The 22175-nt window shown below is 40.1% G+C and overlaps 1 protein-coding gene across 42 annotated transcripts in view; it reads right to left on the bottom strand.

Moving 5' to 3' along the window:
• NRXN1 (neurexin 1) overlaps positions 1–22175 on the bottom strand; it is a 711526-nt gene that overhangs the window by 264437 nt on the left and 424914 nt on the right. For 5 of the 42 annotated variants that reach the window (XM_064647957.1, XM_064647959.1, XM_064647960.1 and 2 more), the window contains exon 1: positions 20959–22044. The exons of the other annotated variants lie outside the window; for them this stretch is intronic. In XM_064647957.1, coding sequence (XP_064504027.1) covers positions 20959–21199 — 241 coding nt within the window. In that variant the 5' untranslated portion in view covers positions 21200–22044. Of the gene's footprint in view, positions 1–20958; positions 22045–22175 lie in introns of those variants that run through there. 42 annotated transcript variants of the gene reach the window in all.

Raw genomic sequence — 22175 nt, 5'->3', positions numbered from 1 at the left:
CCTTGTTGATAGCTTCATTTTTTCTTAAATGTAATGATTCTGATCTTTTTGAGCACTGCAATTGTCAAAATATTATTACACAACTCAGAGAAAATAAATGTATATTCTCTGATTGTGTCCAAGATTGATTTGACCCTGATGATACTACTTTGAGAAACCAATTTTCTTAATCCCACAGTCCTCTTTATGAAACAGCTCGTTTATATATTCTTCTCCTTTTGTAAATGGAGGCAAGGTCAGCTACTCTTTAGCACAACAATATATTCCACTGTGTCCATTCCTAAGACAGGAGGACTGAAAGAAAATTCTCTCTACAGAACACATTATACACCCCATTTCAATAGTGTATTTTACATCAGTTTTTCAATATATTAAATAATCTACATGATATATTGGTCCATATTATGTATCATATATTCATTCCCCTGCAGCAGTTTCAGATTCTGCTCCACAGAATAATGTAATGCAATTCTCAGTTCTTGTCCTGCTTCACTTTATTTCAGCTCATATTACTTCCTTCTACATATGGTTCTTTCTCTATTATGGCAGAGTTGCAATATATGAATCACCATAACTTTGATATTCGCTCAATATATGTCGAGTGATAGGTCCCTTTCCTTGTGTAAAATTACCACTGACAAAAATGAGCAAGACAAAATCTTACAGGGTTACTGAGTGCCCCTTCAATATGCATTGCCATAGCTGGGTTTTCAAATTACTTATATTCTCATTTTCACAGCACATATTCATAAAGTAAACAAAAGGTATACTGTTGCATATGAAATAAACGTTTCAAGAGGAACTGATTTCTGCAAGTATTCTTCAAAAGCAAGTATCATAGCCCAGTGTTTCCATATGTTAATAAGTAGAGAATAATCCATGGATAACTATTGCATGAATAACCAAGATCTCATTGGAATGATGAATCATGGAATATGAATTAAGTGAAATAATCTTTTGATACTAATATGCCTTGGGGTCTTGTATAAAAGACCACCTTTCCTAACACAGGAATAATCTCTTGAGCTACACTTCTTCTAGAGCAACTTTGAACAAACTGATGCTGAAAAAATACAATCCCTGGCAAAGACTGAACAAAGGAGTAAAAGAACAAAACATGGTAGAGTAGAAGGAGAAAAGAATGACAGAATCATAGAATGATTTGGGTTGGAAGGGACCCTAAAGGTCATCTAGTTCCAACACCCCTGCCATGGGCAGGGACACCTTCCAGTAGACCAGGTTGTTCAATCCAACCTGGCTTTGAACACTTCCAGGGATGGGGCATCCACAACTGCTAAGGGCAACCTGTGCCAGTGCCTCACCACCCTCACGGTAAAGAATTTCCTCCTAATATCTAACCTAAATTTCCCTCCTTCACTTTGAACCCATTGCTCCTTGTCCTATCACTACAGTTGCTGATGAAGAGGCTTCCCCCTCCGAAACTGGAAGGCTGCTATGAGGTCTTCATGCAATTAGACTTTTATTTATCCACCTAATTATGATAACCAATTTCTGACTCAAAGTTTCCCCAATTCAAGTAATAAGGTGTGGAATGTTTAGTGACTTCTCAGAGTACTTTTTTTCTAGATTTGCAGATGGAAGAAAAAAGGGAAGCTAAGCATTTTGTATTCCTTTCCTAAGGAAAATTTCTTTTTATTTCCCAAATCCTGCCTGGTGAAAACAGTTTCTAACAATGCTTGTGAAAGAGAAGGCTGAATGTAGCCCCTTCTAAAATCAAACTCCTCTGCAAATGTAATGGGATTTCAGCATAAAACAAGGCTTTGAAACTCTTAGTCTTCCAAGTGTATATATTCTGCACTCAGCAAGAGCAGAGATTAATTAATCTAGCAATATTCCTACATTTTGGCAAACTTCTTTTGGAGAAAAAACTATTATTAGCTTTAGATACTTTTAATTACAAGTTTAAGAGATTATCAAAGACAAAGGGCATTTCTCAGATCCTTCAGTATCTTAAAAATAACTACGTCTTTGATTAACACTTAAAGGAAAATGATTAATCACATAATCAACGCACTGTCAATCATAGGCTAATTCCCATTTCTACTAACATTTATACATGACAAAACCCACTGTACCAAAAAGCTAGGACTAGCTGGACTAGCAATTAATTAGCTGCACCAACTTTGCTATAAGGTGGCTCATGCACTTCACGTTCCAGTTCCTTCAAAAATTATCATATCAGGTTTGCAGACAAGAAGTGTTTAATAAAAACACAACCAGCACTCAACCAAAGTTATAGTTCCCCAATAAATCAGCAGGCAGTATTTATATAGGAAAACAATAAAAAACCCAGTAAGTTTATACTTACTTAGTTTATTTTAAACCAACTAGACTGATTATTTTATAGACCTGCACATGTCCTTCTGTGCATGCACTTAATTCTCAGGTTTAAGGGAGCTAGTTTTAAGATATGTCTAGGAAAAAATAAAGTATATGGGCTTATCTTCCTGCACTTTGTAAAACAATAAACTGTTCTCCTATGAACTGACAGAGATATCCAAAACAGGCAGCAAATAATTTCACTAACAGTTACCACAGTTTTCTTTTCTTCCTGACACAAGTAGCCTCTAAGATTGAAGATTGCTTTTTGAAAGCTCCCTTCACTATTCAGACGTGACTAACACTATATGGCATTGTCATGAGGTTGAGATGGGACATGGAGGGGTACAAAAGAGATTCACAGCATGAAAGATTCTATCACTTTGTGCTCTGTGTAATGTCCCTTTTTTTTTCTCTTATTGCCATAGCACTTATCGCGGCAAGTGCTAAAAGGTAATAAACAATTTCATTATAAAATACAAATTCACATATACTCATATATTCATAGCACACAGTCATATACTCTTAATTTTTCTTTTACAGAATAGCTAGCCTGTTTTTTACAATGATAACTGGCTGCAGACTGGAGGATATTATCTCTATCACCCACCATTTCAACTAAAAAAGTGTATTGAAAGTTGGGGAGAAAAAGGGAGCAAGAAAAGAGACCATTCCAGTTAGTTTCCAAGCAAGGAAGATGAAACCTTCAGATTCAGCAGGTTTGGGACCCGATATATGGAACCAAATGAGGCACCTGAGAGGAATAGGCAAGAACTTCCACTCTCTGAAGGGGTCAGGCTTCCTGACAGAGCTAAAATACATGCTCTCCAGACTGAGCACAGAAGCAAAATTGGATCACATACAATTAATCCCCTTTGTTACTCTGTCATGTCAAATCTGCAACCCTGAGTATTAAAGAATCATTAAAATACAGATATCTGGTATATTTCAAAAGTATTAAATCACTTACTATAGGGAAATTTATCTTTAAAATTGTACATACCATGCTCTGGTAGTCATACACCTCCAGCTCCTGTTGAATGAGTGTAGACCTAGATTGCAACTATCAGATATCAATTCCAGCTGGATTTATATTACAAAAATTAACTTCACCTGAAAAGTACCTCATTTATGAGTTCTGATGTCACAGCTGTACCTTAAGATGAGATTGCAGCCACAGAGAAAAAAAGCAATGCAGAGAAGTTCAGAGAAAACACAGAAACAAGGTCACAGATTTTATAAGATCCTGGGGACAATTTCCACCAGTCTGGGTGAAGCTGAGAGAGCAGAAGATCTGCCATGTTTCCAAGAGGTCAAGTGGAGTGTACTGCACAGTGTCCATCTCTCACATTTAGGGGAACTTCTTAAGCCAGCAGTTATCTCACCTCTGATTCATATGGCCTGAACCCTTTTCCAGAGACAGAAGGACATACAACAGCTTTTGAGGAAACTATCAAAGATCATAGGCTGAAGCAGCAGGGCACGTAGGAGTTTTTCAGGCAGCAGCCATGAGTGGATGGTACAATCTTAACCATGTCTTTTCATGTCCCTTTCAGGATTTACTACACCTGGACCTGGGTCATAGGACCTACATTGAATGCTATGCCTTAGCATAAACTCAGTAGCCTTAATATGGGTAGAAAATACCTCTGTTTGTGAAAAACAATGGTTCTCACCAGAGTACAGCAGTATCTGCTACCATAAGGAAATCCATCAAAAATTATTATCTAGTTTAGAACAAAGTAGCCTTTTATAGACCCTAAGAGTAACTGGAACACACATAACTTATTCCAATTAGCTGGAAGTCCTGACAAAGCAGGTGGCAGCAGTGCATCCATTACTATAATGTGGAAAATATATGGTGCATGGCAACAGGCACTTGTATTTGTCTTGATTATGGAACCTGGAAACAGCACTTTCTATTCTATCTGCTGTGGAAAATCACTTTTTCTGACCCTAGAATGGAAACAAGCCTTTAACAACGTACACAGACGACACTTTCATGTTTCTTCTGCTAAATGAATATCAGGGCTACGAGTCTTCTATGGAGACTTAAATACCCATTACAACCGAAGTTGATTGTGAAGTAGAAAAAATGTCAAAAGGAATTTGAGGTTATATAGGCACTTCAAAATCGCCCAGGCTAGAGGAAGGTAGATGAAAAGATCTGTCTTATCACAGTACACAAGGTAACGATAGTGTGTGCACTAATAGTGCACATGAAATTACAAACCTTTCTCTCCCTTCTGGAAACAGTAATTATTTGTCATTATTGCTCTGAATCCATGTTGCAATTACCGGTTTCCCTCTAGTCAATTCAGCCATAGGAGATCTGGATCTAAATTCAGCCTGTTGTCTCAAACATGCCTATGCATCAATGGGAATTATACGAACAGAGCAGCTACTTTATCATTCCCACAGATGCCTAAAACATGAGAGATCAAACGTGCCAACCAGAGTCATGCTTTACTACATTCTATTGTTAGAGAAAAAAGAGAAAAAAAAAAAAAAGAAAAAAAAAAAAAAAGAAAAAAAAAAAAAAAAGCATATTGTAACCGGAAAGGAGAGATTGTTGCCACAGTCAAACAAGACATTAAAATCTCTGAAGAAATAATAGCCTCATGCTGTCACTGACCCTTTGGTTTAGCTGTATTTTAAAGCAGTGGATGACACTGTTGCAACTGCCTGACCTAAGAGCAATACATGTAAATCCCTTTTTAAATAACAATTACAGAATATTATTCCTTATCCATTCATTCATGAAATACTTTACTCAATATTTTACCAACCCTATAGGAGGTAGAGAGGAATTTTTCATTAACCAGTAAGGAGCCACTGGCAATAAAACTAACTTCCCACCCCTCTACTGGTAAAATACGCCATGTGAATACAATTGTGCAATTACTTGGGACTCACAGACAACTAAAATCACACCTTTATATGCAAGAACAGCTTTTGAGATAAGATTGTAGATTCTAAACACAAGTAAATAAAGTCTTATTGTAAAGGATAAAGGAGATCAGAACCTAGATCATTAAATATTTCATCGGAATTGCTACTTCAGTCAAGTTATCAAAGTTAACTGTCTTAAAGCTTGCAAGGGGTAATGCTTTTGGCTGGGATAGAGTTCAATTTCTTGGGAATTTCTTTCAATTTCTTTCTTCCTAGTACTTAGTATGGGGCTACGTTTTGGATTTGTTCTGGATACAGTGCTGGTAATTCAGGGGTATTTTAGTTATTGCTGAGCAGTGCTTACACAGAGTTGAGGTCTTTTTTGCTTTTTTTGCTTCCCATCCCACCCCACCAGCAAGCAGGCTGGGGGTGCACAAGAGGGGACACAGCTGATCCCCACTGACCCGAGAGATATTCCAAACCATATGGTGTCGGCACATAAAGCCGGGAGAAGTAAAAGGAAGGGGGGAACACTCAGAGTGATGGCATTTGTCTTCCCGAGTCACCTTAACACGCAATGGAGCCCGGCATTTCTGGAGATGGCTGAACACCTGCCTGCCCATGGGAAGGGATGAACAAATTCCTTGATTTGCTTTGCTTGCATGCATGGCTTTTGCTTTTCTTATTAAACTGTGTTTATCTCAACCCACGAGATTAACTTTTCCGATTCTCTCCCCCATCCCACCAGCGGGGAGTGAGTGAGTGCCTGTGTGGGCCTTGGTTGATGGCTGGGGTTAAACCATGACACTATGTCATATTAAAAGGAAAATATACACATACACACACACACACAGACTTACATACATATATATATATATATATATATATATATACACAAGTGTGGGGGCATGACTGAAGACTATTCTGCTTCAAAGGGCCATAATTTTGAACCCAGTACAGATTGCCAAGAATGACAGTTCAATCCAGCTGAAGGTTTGTAGCACAACCAGAGAACTATCTTAACAAGGGACTGGTATGATTGCTGATGAAACTGGTGTGTCTGGTATGTCCACACAATCTCATGGATAAAGAATTTGAGCTTCTTCTGTGGACTCTGCTTTCCTTCAAGGCTCCCAACTTATATTTACAACACCTGAAAATGACTGATTTGGCCCTTATGTAGATGTATTTTTAGAAAAGCATATTTACATAGGAAGTGAAGCATTGCTTTCCTCTCTCAATAAGGAATTATTGGTAAAGGAAAACAAAACTTATAGATGTTTTTTTCATTTAAAGTCATCTTCCCTGATAGAGACTGGATAAATGACCAGAAATTCTAAGTATAATCCTTTTATTTCACATGCATGAATTAGTATATGGGACAGCTAAATGCCAACTGGTATCATCATCATGTCTACTAAGTTAAAACACAGTGTTTTGTTATCCTTACTAACCATTTGTGGGGGAAATTTTAATTCCAAAAGCAAAAGTGGCCTGTCAAAAATATTCTGCAAAAAGAAATTTTAAAAGACAAGACAGGATATGTTCTTGCATATTGTTCATTTAAAGAAAAAAAGAAAGACAATGCTGCAGAAGATAAGAAAAATTATGCATAAGCAGACATCCATGCTAACTTTCAGCAAGCCTTTAGCCTGTTGTTTTCATTTATATGTAAGATACAAAGACATTTTAATTAAATTAGCATTTATATAGAGAGTTCTTAAATTAATGGAACATTTAAGAAATACCCAGCATATAAAATGACATCTTTTAAATTGCCAAAATACCTGGATAATATTTCAGCATGTGCACTTTTCACTTCAGGGACAATTCACTTTTCTATCTGGGCAACAGTGTTCAACATATACAATTTTATCCATTGCTACATATGATTCCCAAGAACATAAAACAAGCAGCAGTGAATGCCCTTATCTGCTTTCTTAAATTAAACAGGACTGTCCATATCTTGTGTGGCATTAGCTTCCCACCACATCTACCAGTTGGGGATGCTGGTCATGCTGGAGGCAGAGCATTAGCTCACTGATCGAGCAGTAATGTTCTCCTAATTTTGGAGTTTGTGACAATGAAGAATAAGTTTTATCCACTTGTGCAATCACACCTTTGTTTAGATAACTCTCACAGATATTTGAAGGGTCCTGCATTTTCAACAGATCTGCCAGCACAAATGCTAAAAAAAACAATTTAGATACCAACCTGAACGGACAATCTTCCTGGAAGGTATGACCATTAAACACTGAAAAATACAGCTTCCACTATCTCTATTAGGAGAGGATCTGACCTAGATGTTTCTGGCACCTAAATACTAGACCATAGTCAGCAGCATCCTCACACCTCATGACCAGAACTGATGATAAGAGCCTGGTGGCCTGAAAGCCACAGCTGGCAGCAGCATGAGCTAGGTGAGAACATGGTCCATTCAACTACTGCTGTAAACACTGTATGTAGAAACCTCATACAGTATTGAAGTTAAACCATATGCCATTTTTTTAATTTCAGAGTATCTGGGTAACGACATCAGAGAGAGTTTCTTTTGCATGCTATTACTATATTAGTGACTCTGCCACAGTCTGTATATTCAAATTAGACCTGAAACAAGTTTACTGGCCAAAACACGGCACTTTGAATCAGCAACACCGAGCGCCAGTGATAACACTACCTGAAGATCCAAATCTGAAATGCAAAGAGGAAGTGGGGAACAAGAACAAGAGAGTCCTCTCCTCTCAAATCTGCTATAAACTTGGGTTCCATTTCCCAGAAAACTACTAATAAGATATGAACTTCTGAGAAATTTTAATTGGTTTTACCTCTATCACAATTTAATACACTTGATCAGATAATTAAAATTGCAAAGCTGCAAGGTAAATGTTCTACAGGGTCTTTGACTGACTGACTGCAACTGGAAACACAGAGGCAGCGATTTAGAATTAAGATAGAATGGCTGAACATGGCAATACATCCTGACTTCTTTAAAAGGGTTATCTATAAACATCAGATGTACACCAATACATTTTAACTACTGTACCTTCATTGTGCATATTTAACTCCTTGACAATTATGCAATACAGCCCAGAACATTTAGATTGATGTCTCTGCTGAAATCAAAAACAAGAAACCTTTTATATATTGCTAAGTACTGTCCAAGAATATTTAATGGGTTCCAATGAAGATGTAACTAGGGCATATCTAAGATAATGGAATAAGCTGTCCTCTAGTTCTGTTTATTAGGAAATACATCACTATTAAATCTTAATCCATTCTATAAGAAAATAAGCAAAAGAGGTATAACTGTAGAAAGACAAATAGCCTTATTATAAGAAGATCTAAGAATACCTTTATTTTAAAATTGAATTAGAGGTATGACAGACTGTGCAATGTAGCAAAAAAGGTCTGTGCCATTAATCAAGGAATCTGAAATTTGATAAAATGTGTGTGTGTGTGTGTGTAAGGATCATTTCATAAACATATTTAAGTGAATATGATACAATAAATTGAGCCTATGGACATGTGCTGAATAATTATTTATGATAGCAGTAAAATGTGATGGTGGTATTTATTATTTCAAGGTTTTATCCATGACAGGTAATAATTTTTTTCCTTCCTAATTATGATTCAGTGTTACATCTGTAACTGTATGAGAAAAATAACATTTAAAAATGCCTCAATAAAATTGAAAACTTAATGCCACACTGCAAAGATAGAGTCCAAGGGAACATCTTTCCACATCAGAGAATACAAATTGACCTAAAACCTCAAAGAGCTACTAAAATATCTCATTACTATTAAATTTCTATTAGATAAGAATAATGCTCTCTGATTTCTCATCTCTTCCAGATATCAGTGAAAAAAATTACAAAGATGCTAAAGAAACAAAAGGACACTGATTCAAATTTTATTCCCAATAAACCTTGCTCTGAGGGGCTAAACAGACCTCATTGATGCAGAGATTTTGTAGTGGACAAATTCCATACAGACCATTTTAATGCATACAGTTAGTGTGCACTCATCCATCAGACTCAGTAAAATCTGGACTTTAGGGGACAATCTTCAACCCCAACCTCTTGCAAATCTTATTTGTAGCCCCTCCTCTCTACAGAGGTCCCTCATGCCAATGTAAAATGAAAGAGGATTTCAGTACATGAGGAACAGCTTATTAATTTTACACAGCTCTTGAGCTATTTTGAAATCTACCCTGGAGAGTACTGTCAGCAGTAAAGAGTGATTATTTCCTCAGCTTTCTTGTCTTTTTCTATTCAATCCATCTGCTTAGCACAATGGGCTCACAGCCTCTGACTGAAATTTAGAGATGCCACCATAATACAAATATTGAAAACTATAACATTCGCTGCATGATGTATTACTTAAGGAAAAAAAAAAACCCAAACCAAAAACAAAAACCCCAAACAAATATTAAATGAAAGAAAGTTAATGCTGACCTTCCCTCTGTGACTGTTGGCTCTTCACGTCTCTCGGTATTACAGGCCTGCTCAATCAGACAGACTGACTACAATCTGGAAAGTTTTACCCCAGTCATAGTCACAAAAAATGGCTTGTGAAATCGTTCTGATGAACTGCTAATTATGCTAACAGTCCTACAGTAATGAAAGCAACTAATCCTTTTCAACAAAGCTGTCTTCCTTGAATGAAATCCTCACCTCATTCACTTTCACTTGCGGAACAGAGAGAAAATACCTTGCCTACTGATGCCAACATTCAAGCATCCAGAGCAATTACATGGAGAGGGAACATTTAAATGGCAAACAATATCTGTAAAACAAAATGACATGAGGTGAAGCCACCAGTTCAAATCTCGACTCAATGCATTATGACTGCCCTTCTCACTTAATAGACATCAGATACCATGAGCCACTGGAATTACAAGACAAGCAGAGAACAATATTTAAGGCAACTGCCCCTCATATGGACACAAAAATGTGAGCAACGATGGGGAGTTTGGAAAGACTTGACTTATACCAAAAGACAGGCAAGCCTTATCTGTGAAGGTATGAGAGTTCTAAGTCTGGTGTATCAGCACACACAAAGATCAGTATTTTATGCATTTTTTACATCTAAAATAATTACAATAGCTCTATAAAAAATCAAATCAAATAACTGCAGAAATACTCCTTGTGGAGGAGGGGAAAAAAACAACAGAAATATTCACAGTAAGAAAATATTTCTGTTTTTCTTAAATAAAAGAATGCTCTGCCTGCTTGACCCATTTTCTTTTTCTCCTTCCCCTTTCCCATGTCTTTGCATCCCCCTTTTTCTACATTTTTTTTCCACATATCAGTTCTATGAATCCCGCAGTATGACATACACAGAAAAGGAAGGAAGAATGGCTTTTGCTCGGTAACTAGTACATTATTTTAATGGTCCTGCATCATAGTATTGGCACAATACAATAGAATGAAACAGCAATACAGAACTCGTTGAATCTTTGTTTAATTCCTTTTCCCATTTCAGGCTGCTGTGTGACTTATGGTGAGGTGCTTGTCACATTTAGGTAGGTAAAGCTGTGTGTACTCCTGAAATAAACCGGATGTCTATTCATTAACAAAAGCAAAGGCTGAACAGACTAGTCCTTAACCTCTGCTGTGCTGTTTTCTGTTTGACACGCAGCGGTGGGGAAAGCACTGCCCAATGAATTGCTTACGGAGGGATGACTGAGGCATGGCATATGCTGAACCAGCATGGGATCAGCTTTAAGCTATGCCAATTGACAACAGAGTGTTACACACCCTGGCCATGCCCCAGATCCATCTCTTACATCACGGGCAAGTGCACAAAAGACATAGAGGGAATTTTCAGGTGGCCAATCTGACCACTGTGTGTGATTTCTTTGAATCATTCAAGAGGGAACGAATGCAAAGCTGATTCGCTGTGTTTCAGCTCCTCTCTGTGAAATAGGAATAACCATTCCAGACGAGCCTCTGGCCAAGACAGGCAGTAGTGCTGGAGAGACACCACCACATATGCAGGACAAGGGTTAATGTATGTATGCCACTTTTTGACATGACAGTTAGAAACAGGGATTTCTTTAGCAAAGTTGAACTCATTTACACTAAGGCTCATTTAGCAATAATGACTGCTCCTTTTCTCCCTCTGATTTTCCATTTTTCTGCAAACTGTACTTTGGCAGTTAACTGACCCCTACAGAAGACAAGAGTACCACCACACACTATATGCATATGTAAATTTATTCCTAGAATACATATAATTATTTCTTTTTTAGTTTTTCTTCCAGTTGAAGTAATTACATTCAGAAAAAGGAAATAGGGAGGAGAGTGATTATCAAATAGAGCCAGTTGAAATCAAGTTAATGACTTGAAACAAACACAAAATACTTGCAAAATCCTGACATATTAATTTACTCTCAGCACACTTGCTTTGACCATCTTAGGATGAGCAGTGACCTTGTACTGAAATACTGACAGTTGTCCATAATCCAAGGGTCAACAAAAGTAATATAATATACATTGATTGCACTGAAATCCACCTTCCCTAATCTAAGGCATAAATTCCCTGATGCACAAATTCTATCCTCAAAGAACAATGAACAGATAGGATCTCAGGAATCTTCAGGTGAGTCACTTGCAATTTATATCAGCATTAACAACTGCCATATCTGAAGTAACTGCCTCTATTGATATCTAGCAGATGCATCACATATTTTCCCCAATTTAATTATTTACCTTTTCCGACCTCAGGCTCTTTGAAGCTAAGCTCCTGCACACTGACGTGGGAACTGTGTTTTCATTTAGATAATCATACAACTCGCAAAATCACTGCCAGCTACTGTAAGTTAAGTGTCCAGGTTAGGTACTTACAAACTGCTGTTCTTAGCAGACCAGTAACTTCTTTTATCTGCATACTTAACTAGAGTTTTGCAATGTCTTGCATAGTAAAAAAGTCAAACATCTCAAAATGAGATGTTTGTTTTTGCTGTTGTTGCTGCAAAATAATGTTGTTACTACTCTTTCTTCACCAGCTTCTCCTTCTAAATGCTATGCAGTGGATTTTACTATATTTACATCAGACAACAGCTAAAGCTGTCAAATCATGCTGACTGATGAAAAGCAAGCTTTATGAACTAACATGAGAATTCTACAAAAGTTAAAAATCATCATCATAAAAATTTTTCTGGCTTCAATCTCAGTGAATTACTGGTTTTCTATCAGAAGTCAGCACAGTCAAAATGATAACTTGGCCTATATACCCTCATACACAACACCTTCTAGATAACAATTTCTAACGAAACTCTATTTCTTATATTTTCTTCTATATGTATCTTAAACACAGGACTTGAAAAATAAAGTCTTGTAATTGATAAAGGGAACAATAATACTCTTGCAACTTCCATAGAATTTCCAAGCAGTAAAAAGTTTCTTGGAAAAACTTTCAAGTAATAAGATAATTATAGTCTTCACCCTCTCTTTTCCTTGCCCATATAATGTTTTATTTAACCTCTCTTTATATAGTAGATTATTTAGAAAGAAGGACATTCACAACATTTCTATTTTTTTTAGAATAATCAAATGCAGTATTCGAGAGCTTCTCTGAATGCCAGAGTTGGGGTGCATGCCCCAAGCAGATTTAAAATCCACAGCAAGGCAAACTGCAAACACAAGCCAGCCTGAGAAGAGGATGAGTGGAAGGATGGGGCTTGGATGGGAGCCACAGCATGTTCTGACCAACTGGGACACCAAGATTTTAGGACGCATCCATTTAGACACAGCCAAAGGGGCTAATCTCACATCTGTTGTTTTGTCACAACTTCTAAACTCCTCTCTGTGGGCACTGAATATCCAAACCCAAAATAACGGCATGATTCAATTCATGCTCATATGTTTTCCATAACTATGGCAATTCATTATATTCGCTAAAAGCTCCCTCATAATTCTTGTCATGTGAAATAAAATGAACACATCCACTAACTGCACCGAACCTATTTTAAAAATGCATTTGTTTGCATTATTATTTGTAATATTTTGTTAACAGTTTAAACAGCATTGTTTTAGTGAGGAGGACCACGGCAGAAGTGTTGTGGGCTTGAGACACATTTATCTGAGACAGGCAAAACAGATCAGGTCATGCAGTGAAAATTTTAGGCTTGACCTCAGTAAAATCAAATCAGGCCTAGGTCAATGATTAGAAACAGTGCCTGTTTTAGCACTCTATTCCTTCACATCTCTTCATCTCCACTGGTCAGCCAGGCAAGCCCATGGCCATTTCTCCTTATCTCCTCTCCACCTACTTCCCAGTGCTCTAGAACTCCTGTCACTGAGAAAGTAAACCAACCCCAGTGATTCAGCAATGCAAACATGCATTAAGACTACATCTGACTCTTCCTCAAGGTGGAGAAAGTTTGTCATGTTTTTTTGAAATTTCTCCAAGTCTAGTCATTCTCTGCATTTTACAAATGCAGATGAGCTGAATTAATGAAGTAAATTAGAGAATCCCTAATTCAGTTGCAGATATGCAGGGATAAAAGAAAATATTTAGAAAGCAGTCAATTTGCTTTAGAAGCATGTTGGCATTTCTTTGCATATACAGCTGCAGTAAAAGAGAGCTAAAGAAAGAGTTAACACTTCTGTCATTTTGGAGTGAGTGTCTGAGGGCATCCCCCTCTATGGCTCCAGAACACCAGAATGATCTGAGCAAATCAGCAAGCTCTTCAGGAAACACCTATCTATGTATTTTAAATGAAGACTTGTCATTGTGCCATTTACAGTTCAAATATGTGGAACAACCCTGCCTCAACTTCAACCTTGTCTGGCCTTCTGAGATTCAGGATCACAGATATCATGTACTTTTGTACTTTTTTTTTAACCAACCAAGCCCCAGAAATAAAGCTTTTTGACTCTTATGCTACCTACAGTGCATGTGCCAGTCATACCCTTAATCTGGGCTATTTTGGTGGATTAGGCCAGTTTAGTGGTTAAAGAAATTCAAAACCAGTTTTCTACCCTGATTCAGTAATCGTGGGCCAGAGATGCTGACTGCTGCTAGGCGTGGCATCCTCCCTACCACCTTATTCCAATCTTATGCTGACATCCAGCAGCACTACTTCTTCCCTCCTCCTTTCCCTCTTTATTTCACTGGCTCCTTTTTTCTGTCAGCTAAGGTGAAAGGGAATAATTAATTCTCTTGTTCTGATCAATTACTTCTGTGGTTAATGAATACTGTCACTGACTAGTTTTTCAACATTTTCAACTCTTAGAGAAATGCTCTCTTTTTCAGCTTACTACTATGTCCACCTTCTCATTATGAGGAAACATCTGTGATATGCATGTGTGTTCATGTACACACTTGTGCACAAATGTTATGTGAAAGGTGGGGAAAGTACTGCCAGACATCCACGTAGCTATTCAGAAAGAAAATAATGTCTAAATGATGGTAAGTACATGGCCTCTCTTCTTTATATTTGTTACTTTTAACTTTATAGAACGGTGGTTTTATTTGTAATAAACTTTCCTTCATCAAATCAGACTGTTCCATTCTACTTATAATCACAGCTACATTCACAACTCAGCTTATTATCACAGCGAGATCTATCAGCTCTGCCTACACTGTATTTACAAACTAGAAAGGAAGTTGTTAGCTTAGAAAAACACGTTACAGATACTGTGACAGACCCGAGGACATCAAACTTAATAGCAGAGAGATAAATTAACTGAATCTGGGGAAAGACAAGAAAGAGGTCAGGAATGTCATCTTGATTACTCCGAAAGGTTAAGAACTATTGCAAGGTTTGTCCAAGGAGAAGATGAAATATAAACTTCAGTGAACTACACTACATGATCCATTGAAAATACAATAATCAAGCATATTATCTATGGTTAATCATAGTAATAGCCATCTGTGTGAGAAAGGTGACAAAATATTAGGACTGTAGAATTGGTTGTGCTTATGCACACTGGGCACAGCAGTTTTGTCTACAGAGTTCTCCCTTGGAGTAAAATGGAGAGACAGAAGGAAATTTCCCTTAAAGCCAACTTCTCACTATCAGAAAAAAAATCCATCTTTGAAAATTAGAAACAGCAGGAAGTACACTGCATTGAATGCTAAATTAATTTCTTCTGATAACTAATTTCAAACAGTATTTGATTAAAAGAACAATAGAACATGCTTTAAATCTAGAAAAACATGGTTACCATGGGCTGAGGCGAAAGTAGTATTGCTGATAAGTGACAACAGAGTGTTGTTATTTATTTAGCTCTTGTAAAGGCACCCCAGTCAATCAATAGCTATGCATGTACCAAGGCAGTGGGACTTGTATAAAGATGCTTATCAGAAATCCATGAGCAACATTCCAGTTTTGATTACAGTACTCCAGACTGTCCGCAATACTGCTGAAGACTGTCTGCCTCTTTGACAAGCCATACTGACAGAAATAATAATATAGAAACCCAACTTCCTAATATGCATATCCAACTGCACAGCCAATTAACCACTATGCTGACTGCAATTGCTTGGTTATTCATTTTATTCCAACTGATGCTAATACTTTGGCAGCTGATAGGGATAATAACTGATGGAGCATATTGGAAATTTTGAATAGGGATATAAAATTTATATAATTTAAAGACATTGAGAAAGCTGCTATGCTTTACAGTCTTAAAACATGAAAATGTCTCAGTTGTGTGTAAAAAGTATTCGGAGCAGGAGAACTAGCACGTATTTGAAAATAAGAGAATGAAAAGCAGACAATTAAAAAGATAGTGATATATAAAGAGGTTTGGGGAAAAAAAAAAACATTGAAAAAGGAAATTGTAAGATGAAGGTGAGACTTTTTCACTTCTACCTCTAACATCACACTGACTAACAATGCTTGAACATCTGGAAACATTTACATTTGATGTTTTAATCAAAATATAACCTTTTTCTGCAACATAAGCACATTGTAACTAAGAAATACCATTTCATTTACCCTAATCCCTAAAACTATTTGGTTTATTGTCATTATATGCAGAAATAGCAATTCCAGTATATTAAAAAAAAAGTAGTAAAAGGCCATGAAATTATTCTTACCTACACTAATAAGTTGTTTTTTCTTACAGAAATAAAATGCCTTTATACATCACACACACATCTTTCAAAGTTGTTTTAGTCATATTTTGCACAACAGTGATATAAATTATTTCACTGCAGTGTTGCAACTTTGGTCCTGCTGTTTTTATTTGTTGAAAACTCCTGTGGAGTTCAACAAGCATCTTTGCTGAACAAGGACTGCCTGATCCAGCCTGCTGTCGGGTACTCCAGTAATGGCGAGCTGGTGATTCTGCTACAGAATTCTCTCTAAATGGACATAGTGTGGACAAATCCAGTGCATGTGCTTCAGTAACAGTGGTAAAGCAGAGACTGGAACAAGCTGGCCTACCTCAGAAGTAGGAGATCAATATGCATGTCCCTGTTGCCACATCACATTCTGGATAGAAAATACTGGAGGAGGGGATGTGCTGTGATAACACACCATCCTCAGCTCTCATCTCCAAAACACGTCAATTTTTATTCCTCAAAATTCTCATTTTCCACAAACTCTTCTTCCTACTCAGGAACTTTTCTGCTGAAGCTCAAGCTCTTAAAACCCTCTGTTTTGTGTTCCACAACAAAGGTCCCTAGAACCTCCCCACCTCAAACTACCACTTTCCTAATAACTGCTCCCAGTACCCTGTTCTCTTTAATTCAGACTGTCTCTGCTCCCTCTAAACCATTTGCCTGTGTCTTGGTCATAGGCCTCATGGAGTCAAATCCCTTCTGGCACCACATTAACTCAGGTCCTTAAGTGCACTACACATGCTGCCCAGCTTTTTCTGTTCTGCCCGTGAGCATGTGAGTCCTATTCCCTCCCCATTTTTGCTTTTTCTTTCCAAGCACATGAACATACCACACCAACATGTAGATTTTGTTATTCACCTTCTGGCTCCTACTATGGCAGATTTTAAAAACTCAGAATCAAATTGTTTTTATCGGAAAACAGCCTGAACAAGGTCCTGTGAGCACAGAAAGAAACAACCAGAAGAAATGGACACACTGTACTTGTCATTTGGTAACTGAATGGGGAATTTTGGGGCCAGAAAAGGCTCAACCCAGTAGAGACCAAAGAGGTGTTTGCAGGAAGGATGGCCATCTATGTGGCTACACTTTTAACTTATTTAACATGCAATTTTCCCTTCACATATGATGCTTCATGTTCCTGGATTCTTAAAGAAACGGCCTTTCTTCATTTAAAGTTACTAAGAAAGTTACAATCCCTTTCCATTTTTATGGGCTTTTCCATGGACCATCCATGTTTTTGTAATCTAGAAGTGCTGCAGTATGAACCACTCTATCTACTTCAACCAAAAGAAAAGAAAAAAAGACTTCATGGTAGATACAGCTATAACAAAAGCAATAGCTACCTTCTTAAATGGATCAAGGAGACATGGACATAATTCATCAAATACCCCCCATGCTACAGAGACCACTGGTGAGCACTGAGCACCACAGGACTTATATTCGTGAACATTAGTCTGTCTCTTACTTCCCTGTACTTCTCTTTACATCGCTGATGTCACGATCCACAGAATTATTTTCTTATTCCTTCCTGTGGTTAAACTTTGAAATCTTTCACCCATCTTTCACCTTTCTGAGTTTAATAAGAGTCAGGAAACAAAACTGAAAAATCATTTGGTCAAGCTAGAAAGATGTTTAATTTTTACTTTTAGTATATTAAAAAACTGTGTGTTGAACTACTTTTTGTTTAATATTGTGAGCTAATTGCTTCTTTGGAATTCTTTTTATGCCTCTGTGAGGCACATTACTGTCCACTGAAACCACATGGTATCATACAACTAAGCAAAATCCCAGAAAAATTGCCTCGCAAGAGTGTTAGCAGCAAGATTGTGGTTTGGTGTTTCAAAAGAAGTGGAAAAAATCCAACCATGCTGGGCTTTTGGCTTTGCCTATACTACTAACTGGAATTGGGTTGGCTCAAGGAAAACTGAAAGAATAAAAATTAAAACTGAGAGGATGAGGGTGTATGGGTTAGCTGGTGCAGGGGTAGAGGAGAAGGGTGTGGATGTCTGTGGACTGTAGTGACATTTACTGAGTGTCTGAACGAAGTGATCATTTCTCCTTCCTTTGACGCTTCTAATTCACAATATTAGAGAGCAATGCTTTCATTTGGGATTGACTAATTGACCTGCCCTAAAAGCTCTTTTCCACTTTTAGCAGGGATGATGCCACAAAAAGCTGACAAAGTAACAAAAAAACTGATATGAGGTCACCATAAAGACTGCAACGTTTACGTACAAAGGTATTAGACTAGAACAAAATAGCTGCAAAACTGAATGGAGCTAATGCTGAAGGATACAAGCCTGAGAATCAAATTCTCACTCTCATCTGGCTAAGCCAGCAGGGGCTGGGGACACCCTAGAAAGGCAAGTGAGGAACACCCTGCCCCTCCCACTCCTCACCCAGTTCCCTCTGATTGATGCTTAGAGATGCAGTGATGGGCTCCCCAGGAACTGTGTCTAACCCTGCTCAGCCGGAAAGAGAAATGCTTCTGTCAGGCTTACAGAAGCAAATGGGAACACCTCTCTGAAGAATTAATAATGAAAGGAATTAAATGTTTTAAAATGCTGTCAGATAGCAGAATGTCTCATAAACACAGAAAAGCAAAGACATTTGGAGTTTTCAAGTAAACGTTCTGAAATGCCTTCTTATGACATGGAACATCCTTCTTTTCATAAAATCAGCTGCCTAACTTCTGGAGAGGCTCCTGGACTTCCCTATGAAGTCCTTAAGTGGCAGCTCCACCACTTCACCTTTCGTTTTCTTCAACGAGACTTATTTCTCCCGAGAAAGCTGCCTTTTTACACCATCACCCTTTGACTGGATCTAAGGTAATTTTTTTAAAAGCTGGCAAAAGGTGTGATTTTAAAATGCTTTCTAAGGAATCGTAGCTGGTACCTCCACAATCATGTTTCTTTTCCCCCCTCATCCTTTTAGCATTCTCTCAAATAAATAGCAAGCCCCTAAATGATATTGCCATACAGGCAAAAATTGAAAGAATAATAAGCATACACATATATGTGAACACACATACATCTTTAATTTTCCCCTTCAGCACATACAGTACTGAACAAGCAGCATTCTCAATCTTGCACCGCCTCAGTGCACTACAGAAAAGAGTGGTGGCCTGAATTTCTCAATTGGTTTTGGTTTTTGGTTTTTTTTTTATTAGACCAGATATATAACTTAAAAAAAAAAAAAAGCAAAATGCATATGAAAAGCCATTTCTATGCACTTTGTCTTTTCTAGCAGTTATGTATTAAAGTGTATTTAGCACTCAGTGGGAATTTTCAGGTAAACAATGTTACCGTTTCCACTAACACCAGCATTGTTAATCACTGAAAAAATTCCAATAATTCCTAACTACCTCCTGCCTGCAACTAGGTCATCTTGCACAGAGAAGCAAAGGTTAAGTACAAGATCTGGTTTCTACTTTGCAAAGCTTGTAAATGACATCGCATGATCGTGCAAATGAAGCAAGGCAAGATGAGAAAATGAAGAAGAATGAAGCTGTATAATCTAATCAGGAGCCAACAAGGGGGTTTCTTTATCTTTCTTTTCCTCCCTCGGAGACAAAGGGAGGCTCAAATCCTTAAAACACAGTCTGGTGTTTCGTTTTCTTTCACAGCTTTTGGTACTGCCGAGCATATATAAGCACACCTATTCTTCATGTATTGATGTGCAAGTCCTCATAAGTATGCGTGCAAAAAGAAAGGGAAGAACCGCACAGGGCTCTTCAAAGGGCACTGAAGCAGCTTTCTGTCACTTCAGAAACTAAGTACCGGAGCACTGTCATTCTTAACCATAATGTATTTGCGCCTTTAAAGAATTGCATCTCCGTCCCTTTGCTGCCCGCCACGGTGGGCATCACTTTAGTTCCTCCGTGTCTAAGTGCCTACTACTTTCCCGATCCCCTGCATAATGAGCTGACCTTTGCTTTAGTGCATCGACTTTCGACCAAGGTAACGAACTGGAAGGCACGACCATCACCAGCGGTTTAAGTAACGCACCGGCCCCCTCCCCGCCCCTCGCTCCGTGCCGGGGTCCCCGGGCGCCCTGCCCTGCCCTGCCCTGCCTCCCGCCGTGGGGGCGGGTTGCTCCGGAGTGTGTGTCCCTGGGCTGGGGCAGGGAGAGGGGCGGCAACGGGGGGGCCGAGGGCCGGCGCTGCCAGGGCGCTCCCACCCGGGGGCCGCGGCTCCAAGCGTCGGAGGCGCCTCCGGGCTGGGATTTCCAGGCGGCTCCCTCTGCGGCGGGGCGGGGAGCGGCGGGGTGCGGGAGAGCCTCCCCTCCGCCGCTTGCCCCGCAGGGACCCCGCGGGGCGCACAGCACGGGCACATCGCCGGCCCCAGGGGATGACCGGTGGCCCCGGGAGGCCCCGACAGCGCCCCTCGCCCGCCCCAGCCCCCCGCCCCGCCAGCGGCTCCTGGTCCCCGAGCCGGGAGCGGCGGGATGGGCCCGCACCCCTCCCGACGGGGCTCCCGGCTAGACCGGCCCCGCAGCCCAGCCCTTCTCCCGCCTCCCCGCCGCGCTCCTCTTGCTCCCACCGAGCTTGGCGGCAGCCCCGGCCCGCGGGGTCCCGCAGCCCGCGCCTGACCTCTGCGGGACGGCGCACACCGACCGCGCGGGACACCGAGCGGCATCCGAACCCACCGTGTCCGCCTCGCAAGGAAGCCGGTGACCTGTAGATAGCGATAGGCACTGAATGATGTTTGCTGCTGCCGTGGAAATGGTGAATGTGGTGAGCGCCCAAACTGGAGGCGCCCCACGCCACCCCAAGGAGGCCGCTGAGAGTGAGCGGGACTATCCAGAGCAGGGCCAAGCGGCCGCCGGCGCTGCTGCTGCCGCTGCTGGCGGGTCCCGGCTCCGGGCTGCCCCTAAGGAGCCCCCCCATCCTCCGATGCGCGGCGAGCCGGCCGGCGGCGTCCTCGGGAGGAGCAGCAGCCACAGCAACGGAGGCAAACTTTGGGCAGAGGCGCTCGCACACACGCACACGGCGCTGGCTGCAGCTCACCGCACCAGGCTAGCCATCTCTTCCCTTTGGGAAAGCCTATGAGGATCCTTTTCTCCAGGTCTTCTTCTACCCAAAACAATCCAAGACATAGTCAGAGGCAGAGAATCCAGGCAGTTCAGAGCCTTCGCAAAGAGGTGGAAGAGGGGAAAAGCCCCGCGCCCATACAATCGCTAGTTTCAGCTTTCGCGGGGCTGGTGCTCATTAACAATACTCCACAGTTGCAAGGGCTACGAGAGTGCCAAGCATTCCCCCATCCTCAATAATCCACAGTGTAGCCAATCATGCCACATTTCTGCTAAAAAAGAAAAAAGGGGATGCCACTCCATCAGCCGGCGCTGGGAAAGCAGAGAAAAATCAAACTGCTTCTCTTCCCTCCATTCATCTCCAAACTGGTGAGCCCTCACCAAGCGAGCTCTCTCCCGGCGCGCACACACACTCACACTCGCGCACACACACACACTCACACAGTCGCACACGCCGCCAGACAATAATCAGGCTGCTCCGGCAATCTCAATGGTCTGGCTACTGACAGTAATACCCGAGGATGTTTTCATGGAGAATAGTGCACCCTTATGAAAGAAGCTGGGAAAAAAAAATAAAAATAAAAATAAGCATGCTTGCGAGGAGCAGGGCTATGCAAATCTGCAGTCTCCGAACAGCAAATCGCTGAGGCTTGGATGCAATGCAGAGGACGAGCCTATGTTAAAGAGGGAGGCTGAGTTCAGCTCCCACACAGTCGCGCTGCCTCTCCTCAACCTTTCGGGAGCCGCGCACTGCCAGAACACGGCTCGGGCGGTGCGGAGGGGACACACGCACACACACACACACACGCCGCTCTTCCCCACCCGCCACCCAC

This window comes from Pseudopipra pipra, chromosome 3, assembly GCF_036250125.1.
Source record: "Pseudopipra pipra isolate bDixPip1 chromosome 3, bDixPip1.hap1, whole genome shotgun sequence".
Classification (NCBI taxonomy): domain Eukaryota; kingdom Metazoa; phylum Chordata; class Aves; order Passeriformes; family Pipridae; genus Pseudopipra; species Pseudopipra pipra.
The sequence above is the reverse complement of the archived record's forward strand: the minus strand, read 5'-3'. Positions and strand labels throughout refer to the sequence as shown.